At 31.9% G+C, this 9,447-nt stretch overlaps 2 protein-coding genes across 6 annotated transcripts; one reads left to right on the top strand and one right to left on the bottom strand.

The window, feature by feature from the left end:
- VPS28-1 (vacuolar protein sorting-associated protein-like protein) lies at positions 1–1,688 on the bottom strand. Its single transcript, XM_047310185.2, has 2 exons — positions 1,529–1,688; positions 1–941 (listed from the first exon to the last, which is right to left on the bottom strand). Exon 2 carries the CDS (start codon positions 840–842, stop codon positions 204–206), a length of 639 nt encoding a protein of 212 aa, XP_047166141.1. The 5' UTR covers positions 843–941; positions 1,529–1,688; the 3' UTR covers positions 1–203.
- A 2,322-nt stretch (positions 1,689–4,010) lies between these two features.
- LOC124835283 (endonuclease 4-like) lies at positions 4,011–7,719 on the top strand. Of its 5 annotated transcripts, none has more exons than XM_088103744.1 (9): positions 4,011–4,253; positions 4,548–4,679; positions 4,910–5,108; positions 5,204–5,259; positions 5,564–5,647; positions 6,160–6,252; positions 6,424–6,491; positions 6,860–6,933; positions 7,366–7,719. In XM_088103744.1, the coding sequence occupies exons 1-9, from the start codon at positions 4,137–4,139 to the stop codon at positions 7,482–7,484; spliced, it is 942 nt and encodes a 313-aa protein (XP_087959870.1). In that variant the 5' UTR covers positions 4,011–4,136; the 3' UTR covers positions 7,485–7,719. The 5 variants fall into 5 exon arrangements, with proteins under 5 accessions (XP_087959870.1, XP_087959871.1, XP_047166139.1 ...); XM_088103745.1 differs by having other exon boundaries at positions 4,014–4,253; positions 4,499–4,700; positions 4,944–5,108; XM_047310182.2 differs by having other exon boundaries at positions 4,017–4,253; positions 4,499–4,679; positions 5,004–5,108.
- Positions 7,720–9,447: the final 1,728 nt, after the last annotated feature.

Below are 9,447 nucleotides of genomic sequence, written 5' to 3'. Positions count from 1 at the left end.
TAGTCCACAATATAAAATGAAACTTCAATGATCAGCACAAAGCCATCATTAGTAAATATCCAAGGAGCCAGCATTTAAAATGTATAAGCTGTAACCAAATAGAAAATTCATTTCCTCCAATCAACAAGATTAATTAGCAAAGCAAATACAAAAAAAAAACGAGGGAAATTCTGATTTAATGTACAAGCACGCTGGCCACTCAATCATGTACCAGCATTGGGTAGGGCTGCCATAAAGGAATTGTAAGAAGACTCAAGATCAAAGTGAAGCTGCCGCGCCTGTTGTTCTGTCAATTCATCAGCTGCACCCATCTTGGATAACCTTGCAATCCATTCTTTCATTTTGGTTTTACCCTCAAAATCGGGCGGCAGGATTGTCAACTTATTGAGTGAAGCATTAAGGTCCGAGAGCAATGGATGCACCTGATCCACAGCCACCATGTTAAGTTTCAAGGAATCCATTGATGTAATAAAATTCTGCACACACTCAGCAACAGCAGCAGCCGAAGTGGAAGCAGAGGCAGCCGCAGTCGCGCGATGCTCCACGGTAGCAGGCACACCAGACACCACAAGGCGGTTAAGTGCAGCCGGGCACTCCATCTTATAAGTGTCTGCAAACCGCTCAATGCTAGGCACAGTGTCTTTAAGGGTGGAAGCTAAGGTTTTGAAATGAGCAATGAGCTTCTGGCACTCCAACTCATATTCCTGGGGTGAGATTATGTCTCTAACATAGGCTTTCTCAAGCCTCTCGGTGGCCTTAATGATGGCATAAAGCTCGGCAAAGTTATCAAACATTTCTCTCTCGCGCTTGTCATTCCAGAGCTTAACCTCCATGGTACTCATGAGTATGTGAACACGCTATATTCAAACCAATCACACAGTGGGGATGGAGGAAAATTGGAGAAGAGAACGGGACACGCGCAAAGAGAAGGGCCTTCTTCGCTGAAAGTAAACCCACAAAACCCAAAACATAGCATGTTAACTGCTGCTAAGATCACAACGCCACAAAGGGGATCTAACAACTAACACCATTATTTCATCACACCAAACATAAAAATGCATACAAAACAGTGACCAAAGTACTCACAGACCCATCAGAAGAAAAACAGTAAAAAACGAAAAATCTCAACTTTGTCTAAAATAAATCAAAACTAATCCAAGACAGTGAACTAATCTCAACTTTCTCTCAAATATACACTCTGGGTATCAGAAAACGTTTCTCCTAAAGCTGAAAAATCAAGGTAAAACGCGGTTTCAACGATAACAACAAAAAAATAAAACAATGGACGTTATAGGTTTCCGAAATTTCCCTTAAATTTCTCAGAAACCAAACATCAAGGGAGCATAAACACAAACGAAAACAAAGAAATCAGCAGACAGGCATGAAAAAAGGAAAGAAAACCCATGTAAAAGTTCATCACAAAAAACCCCAAATCAAAAGAAATTGCAAAGGCGAAAAGCAATAATCAAGACAGACAGAGACAAAGAAAGAGCAAGAGAGAGAAAGAGAAAGAGAGAGAAGGGCTTACAAGAAGCAGAAGACGTTATGGAATGGTTGGGAGAGAGGTGGCTTCCATATGATTAAGAAGGGAACGGATTGCATGAAATAAATCGGGTGCGGTACGGTCCACGGGGAAAGAGAAAGGGGTTGCGTGTGGGTTCCCACATATTATTATTGCTGCACGCCACGGCTTACGGCATCGACGTGTAGCAGTTGAAAACCAAATAACTACTAATAAGAAACCAAACGCAATGCTCAAATCTCAATGCATTTCGCCTACTATTTTCCCTCCTTCTCCCTTCTCTCCAACACGTTACCCACCAAATCACACATTTTCCCCTTTTCAATTTCATTATGTTTCAACCTAACCCTGACCTAACTATTTTCAACTAAACTTTTTTTTTTCTCACCCTTAATCACATTCAATAAATCTTTTTTATTTTTCTATTATTATCTTTTAATTCTTTGCTAACAATTACAATAGATAAAACATTACTTCTTGTCATTCATAAGGTCTACAAAATGTTTAAATTGTATACATAGATAATATATGTTTAGTTTTTTAAACATTTAATACTTTACACAGTTTGTTCTAAAATATGCTAATGCAATTGTGAATTTGGGACACGTGGCTTATTTTCAACTAATACGAATTTGGGACCATCTTAACCAAAAAAATCAATAATTCAATCTTAGAAGTCCCTCAAATGATTTGATGATTACACAAATAAGATTATTATTTGCATTATTGCTTAGTGACATGCCACTGTCAACTTCGTCTATTTGGATTTGTAGGTTGTAATTTCTTTTTGACAGCATTTGAAGCTTCTAATTAAGACAGTAAACCAATTAAATTTTTGAGAAAATAAACTCACCCATTGTGAGCTAAACTTTTTTCAATACTTTTCGAAATTGTAGTTATTTAAACATACAACTCCGAATAAATAACTATTTAACAACTGATGACTTCTACAAAAAAATTTTGTTGCTTTTACATCAAAATTGATTTTATTTCAAAAAAATAAGAAAAACTTAATTAAAGTTTCCATCGTGTAAAATATTCTATACGTTATTGTGATAGAAATTTCTGGAGTCTATAATAATTACCTAGTATAGATTATATTATTGAATAGTTTGTATGAATATCTAAGCATTATTATAGCTACTACAACAAGTAAACAAATATTACAATATATATAGTGACATTTATGATACCCAAAATATTAGTTACAAAATTATGTTGGAGGAAGCTATGCTCCTTTTGCAAGCAAGCTTGGATTTGCCAAAATTCACCTTGAATCTAAAAGATTCTATAGAGAACTTCTCTAGAGTGGAAGATACCACCAAAAATAGATGTACCTTTGCTTTGTTATTATAGCATTTTCTTATGTAAGACATGAAAAATATCTTTAGGAGTAAATCTAATGAAATTGGCCATTCCTATAATGAATGTTAGGTTTTTATCAAGTATATCACAATAGTGTTAAGATTAATGTTATATTATATAAGGTAATCCGCATAGACTTTGTGGTCTGCTTTTGAAATTATATATCTCTAATATTATTTGAAAACATAAGCATACTAATTATAAAAGTTTTTAACAACGTATACTATTAAATTTTTACAAAATATTTTCTTTGAGAATAAAGTATCTATCATCAATAATAAATGTATACCAATATTAATTAGTCAATCATAAGTTAATACTAATGCAATTTTTATCATAGTATTTCTGTCGTGTAGAATCATAAGTTAATACTAGTATGATTATATTATAGTATCTCTATCAAGTAGGTTACGGATTTTACTGTTAGAGTAAAGTTAAACTTAAGTTAATTTTCTTTGTATTATATTAGAATTATTTACAATTTATTGATTATTAAATCTACCATGCAACTGTTATTGAATCATTCTTATATCACCTATTATATTATCTGTTATCTTATCACTATCAAATCTTCTATAAATATCTATTAGATACAAATGTTTTGGCCTCTTTCTCATTTTATATGAAAAAATTGACCCTAACATACGATTTTAAGAGATGTATAATATATATATATATATATATATATATATATATATATATATATATATATATATATATTTTTAAATTATTCTACCTTAAGTAGTAATGTTTATGTTTTATTTAAAAAATAGCATATTCAGAAAATTGAATTATCATAAATATTTTTTACCTATTCGCTATAAAATGAAAGTAAGAATCCATTGTTCAAATTGGGATGAAAGTTTTGATGTTACAAAAATGTCAAATTACAGTTTTTTTTTTTCTAGAATAATGTTATCTTTTACTACTTCCTTTAATATAATCGTATAAAATTGTGAAATAATTTCTTTGATTTTAGAGAAAGATATAAATTATTCTTAAGAGTATTATAGTGAATTAAATAGTTTCAGTAATTTTTTAAAATTGAAATCTCTAAAATTTAAAATGTTTTCTGAACATGAAAAAGGAAAATCTGAATTTATAATGTTTCCTCTTGGTAAATGACAGTTTAGGAAGTTACTTTCTGGTTGGGGTTTGGGGATTTACATAGTATTTAGGCTTAGCACCAAACTCATTCATGTCTATGATTCCATCTTATTGCTGTTGATTGTGTAATATTAACATTAACATGATGCATACGGAAGATGAGAGAGTAAGAATGTTGTTTCTTCTGTTGCTGATGCCACTGCCAATTGTTCTGGGTTGGGGAAAGGAGGGCCACTATGTCATTTGCAAGATTGCACAGGTAAAGTAACAATACCACACTACATCTCTTTCTAGATTCATTATCAATGTCTCAATTATTCCTAAATTGGTTTCAATGTATAACAAATGATAACAGATCCAGTGTAGTGTAGAACAAGCTGTGAAAGCAATAAAGTATAAATGAAGGGTTTGTTAGAAGTTTAGTTGTTTTGGGAGTATAAGTGGTTTTGGGGTTTTACCGTGTGTATGTGTTGGTAAAGTATTCTTGGAAGGTTTGAATTGCAGGGGTATCTTAGTGAAGGTGCTCTGTTTTCTGTGAAACAATTGCTTCCAGATTCTGCTGAAGGTGATCTTGCTGCAGTGTGCTCTTGGGCTGACGAGGTTAGGTTTAATTACCACTATCGTTGGAGTAGTGCTTTACATTATGTTGACACGCCGGATTTCAAGTGTAACTACGAATACTGCAGTGAGTATGTTTGGCCCTTTGGTACATAGGCTTTGATGGAATTTTTGTATATGGAGGTTCTCTTTTTTGGATAAACTCATCAACACATTCTTAAATGAATAGAGAATAAGAAGCTAAAATGAATTATACTTCTTCCATAAGTTAAACTGTCAACTTCTGGAAAAGTCCAATAAGACTTGGATAACACACTATAAGTTCATTTTACTTTCTTATTTTATTTATTGTATTAGTATTTCCCGAGAAGTTTATCCAATAAGACTTTAGACTGTTCAATGACCACGCACTTTCCAAGTTACTATGATGCGACTCTCATGATTCTTGAAGGAGACTGCCATGATTCTTCCAAGCATAAACATAGGTGTGTAACGGGAGGAATATACAACTATACAATGCAACTTAAATCAGCTGATGCTGGATCTGAACTAAACTGTATGTGCATGCATTCATAGAGTGCATTCTTAATGTTTTTAGTTACGTACGAAGACATGCCCTTTAATTTTCTGTTCTGATTTTATCAAGTGCAGATAATTTGACTGAGGCACTTCTGTTCTTGTCACATTTTGTTGGGGATGTTCATCAGGTTTCTTCTTGTATCCTATTTAAATATTATCAAAAACACAACTTATTATTGGTTCAAAAAGTAACTATGGCTTTCAAATCTTTTGTCTTGCATGAGTGGAAAATTAGAGTTTGAGTTTATCTATGGGTAGGTAAGTTGAGAAATGAGAACTTGAAACTCTAAAACAAGCATTGGTGGAAATTAGTCAACATATTATTTCCTATGTATTGTGTGAAAATTACAATCGCGTGGTTAAATGTCTTTTTTTCTTCAGCTAACTTGTGCTTGAAAGGATATGTTTTTTCATTCCTGATTTCTGGTGCAGCCCCTACATGTTGGTTTCATTGGAGACCTAGGTGGAAATTCAATTACAGTTCGTTGGTACAGAAGGAAAACAAATCTCCATCATGTAAGTGAAATTCCCTTCTGTGACTTAACTGTATTAAGTAACTGAAATTGTTTTTTCCCCTTTTCTCAGTGTAATTTAACGAAGATTTATAGTTTTCTGAGGGAAACTTGACTTGTAGTGGAACTCTAAATTGTTTTTTATTCAGTATCTTGTTGCTTTCTTCATTGTGTTTGGGAGAAACAGGTAATATGGTCAAGGAAGAGATTTAGGATCCCAGTCCATTTTTAAGGAAAAAACATACGAGTTGTAATTTTAATTCTATTTATTCTTCGCAGTTTGAACTGATACCTACACTTAGCATTTGATGCCAAAGTTAAAGAAACCTTATTGTATACTCACACGCTGTAGGTAACAGATGCACCCACTTTTGCAAGTGATTCTTAATTTCTTTGACACTAAGATCTTCTACATAATCCTTCGGTTTTTATCTGTTGGTCATCATGCTCGTCCAATCTGTCCCCGTCAATAATGCAGTAAATCGACTAAATTCAGTGGTTTCGGTTTTGGTCCAGGTGTGGGATGACATGATTATTCAGTCTGCTCTAAAAACATTCTATAATTCAGATCTTTCTATTATGATACAAGCTATTCAAAGGAATATTACAGTGAGTTTTATTTTTCTAATTTTTTTAATGTATTTATTCAAATGATGAAGACACCCAGCATAGGTAAACTGAAACTTTTTCTTTGGTCATCATGGTCATTGCTATGCTGGGACTTGTACATATACGTTTAGGTCAAAGTGGCTAACTATTGTTTTTACTCGTTTTCTGCAGGATAATTGGTCATATGATGTATCAAATTGGGAACATTGTGCACACAACTACACTGCCTGTCCAGATCGGTATCAGCATAAAACACAGCCTTTTTCATTATACTCTCTAGTTTTGTCTCATTGGCTGCTTTGTATTAAACCGGTTACAGTATTCATTGCTTGATAGTCAATATTTTTATATGCATATTGACAGATTTATATTCATTTCTTGTGCCTCATTGTCATAACTCTGCACCTTGAAGACTTTGAATTGATTAAGTTGAAATAATTATCCTAATCAAATTACCAATTACTACCTGTAACTTTCCTAGTAAGGTTACAATTGTTGTTGCATATTCAGATAGCCAGGGACTCCCCTTGGTTTGCCACATCATATTCTTGCACACAACTTATATAATTTGAAATTGCATATTCTGATTTTATTGGTTTCAATTCAGGTATGCTTCTGAAAGCATTAGTTTAGCATGCAAATTTGCATACAAGAATGCTACACCAGGAAGCACTTTAGAAGGTATTATTTCCTATTTCTCATGGACAAATAAACCATTAGAGGAACTCCATAATCGTCAGCTAGAGCTTTTTCCTCTTTTCCTTCTACTGTGGGTAGTGTTTCTTTTTTCAGAATCCTTGTTTTCCTTAGCTTCAATTCAAGATGTTTGATATGAAAAAAGACCGGAGGGACTCATTTTTTGTTTATCTGTGTTGTGTTCTTTTCTACTTCGATTGTGCGAATCCATTTTCTTCCAAGTCATCTTCTTCTTTTATCAAATATATTAATAGAATAAAATCTGAAGTGTGTATCACAATTTTCTCTGTACCTGATCATGACCGATGGAACGCACCAACTTATTCAAAGTTCAATGATTGCCACCCGTGTGCAATAGTTTATTTGGTTTCATAATATGTGGAGGATTCCCTTCATTCTTTATTGTGAAAAATGTAGATGAGTACTTCCTTTCTCGATTGCCTATTGTGGAAAAAAGGCTGGCTCAAGGTGGTGTGCGACTTGCAGCTGTCCTCAACAATATCTTTGCTTCTAAGACCAGAACTGCTCAAGCTTGAAGACATCTTCAGGAGTTCAGCATCCATGATAAATATTGCTGTCACTTGTGTATCTCTACTACCAAAAGGAGAGACCTTGAGTACTCTTCTCTTGCCAACTCTTTTAATATAAAGTAGCACAGTTCTTCTTGATTTGCTGATATGCCCGTTCACTGATGCTAAAGGTCAATTTGCTTGATTTGGACTATAAGCACATTACCTAAAACATTATAAAGAGTTTCTATGTTGTTTGTGATTTTTGTGCTTAATCACACATGTAAATACTTATCATTCAAAATATAATACAAGAAAACTTAATAATGGAGAATATTACTAAGATAAAAACATATGTTTTACACCACCATCATTCTTACTTATGAGGTCTTTACTTTGCATTTATCAATGAAATTAACTTTGGACCACTGTAGAAGCTACATGTACCTAATAGAGGTGGTGTGATTGCATCATGAGGTGAGAAATCTTGCTTCACCGTATTATTTTGTATATTCACTTCCATACAGCAGAAGGGTCAACATGGGTCATTTGCCTCAACATGGAACATCTCATACTTTTTCTCAATGGCTGAAAAAAATGCAATATGAACATAGTGAAAAACTTAAAAAGCTAGTCTGGAAAGTCATCAATAATTCACCTAAGGTGGTTGGTTGCATCTTGCTCCACCTTTTTTTCAAGTAATGATATGCATAAATACCTATAAAAAAAACACCTAATTTAATCTTCACCTTTTCTATATCTTTCTCTACTTATCAAGTCAGATTACTTATCAAATCTACACTTTTATCGTTTTTCTTTCTTTCTATATAGCTTATGATGATTTGAGCAAACTAACCATAAAAAACTATATTTGGATTTACTTCAACACTCCCCCTTATTCAAACACTCACAAGTAACAAATCCTAACTCTTTTAAGTTTCACAAATCTATCAGGCTTAATTGTCTTAGGATGCCTGTCAAATCAACTTCTGTTGAGCAATAAACCAATTGAAGCTCACCATTATTCACTTGTTTATAGTCTTAATGCATTTGTTTCTCCCATGAGAAACTGGATTCTTGACCAGATAGATAGCTAATTTCTTGTCAACTAACATTTTTACAGGTTTTTCCACTTCAAACTTCAATCCATTTAGAAATGAATCTATTAAAAATAAAATTGATTTTTACATCAGACAAAATGCACTGTAGTTTTAATCATTTCAAGCACAATGATTTAACATTTTTTGTTTTGTTTCGTTATTTTCATTATTTTTAATCAAGTAGCTTTTATATTATTACTTGTATTAATAATAACTCATTAGAAGTATTCATTAGAGGCTTTAATTTTTTAATTTTTTAAATATGGTTATTTTCTTGCTATGGATTTATTTATTTTCATTATTTTTAATCAAGTAGCTTTTATATTATTACTTGTATTAATAATAACTCAGTAGAAGTATTCATTAGAGGCTTTAATTTTTTAATTTTTTAAATATGGTTATTTTCTTTAAGGATTTATTTATTTTCATTATTTTTAATCAAGTAGCTTTTATATTATTACTTGTATTAATAATAACTCAGTAGAAGTATTCATTAGAGGCTTTAATTTTTTAATTTTTAAATATGCTTATTTTCTTGCTATGGATTTATTTTATACAATAAATATCTATCTTATAATGCATAAAATTATCCTAAGATTCATACAGGCGTTTTTTTATAGATATGTCCAAATATATGATTTCTTTAAACATAAGGATAACATGATAAGTTATTATATATATAAATGAACTACTGAAACATATAAAAGAAAATTAATAACTATGTAAGAAAAGAATAAGAGTAAATAATATATTTTTAACTTATAATAACGTTATTTTATAGTTAAGTAAAATAAAGAGAAGAAAATTATTAAATCTTTTAAATATGTATACTCTTAAACAAAATCAATTTAAGTGATGTTTAAGTACTTATAAAATTTAGTTTTTAAAAA

Source organism: Vigna umbellata, chromosome 1 (genome assembly GCF_029865625.1).
Source record: "Vigna umbellata cultivar VRB3 chromosome 1, Vumbellata_1.0, whole genome shotgun sequence".
Classification (NCBI taxonomy): Eukaryota; Viridiplantae; Streptophyta; class Magnoliopsida; order Fabales; family Fabaceae; genus Vigna; species Vigna umbellata.
Note: the sequence above shows the minus strand (reverse complement) of the source record. Positions and strands in the feature narration are given on the sequence as shown.

Excerpts from the sequence above, each read along its gene's own strand:
- VPS28-1 (XM_047310185.2), bottom strand. The coding sequence starts at position 842 with ATGAGTACCATGGAGGTTAAGCTCTGGAATGACAAGCGCGAGAGAGAA.
- LOC124835283 (XM_088103745.1), top strand. The coding sequence starts at position 4,137 with ATGATGCATACGGAAGATGAGAGAGTAAGAATGTTGTTTCTTCTGTTG. Across the intron at positions 5,109-5,203 it reads TGCTGGATCTGAACTAAACT|ATAATTTGACTGAGGCACTT; the intron begins GTATGTGCATGC and ends TATCAAGTGCAG. Across the intron at positions 6,253-6,423 it reads CTATTCAAAGGAATATTACA|GATAATTGGTCATATGATGT; the intron begins GTGAGTTTTATT and ends CGTTTTCTGCAG.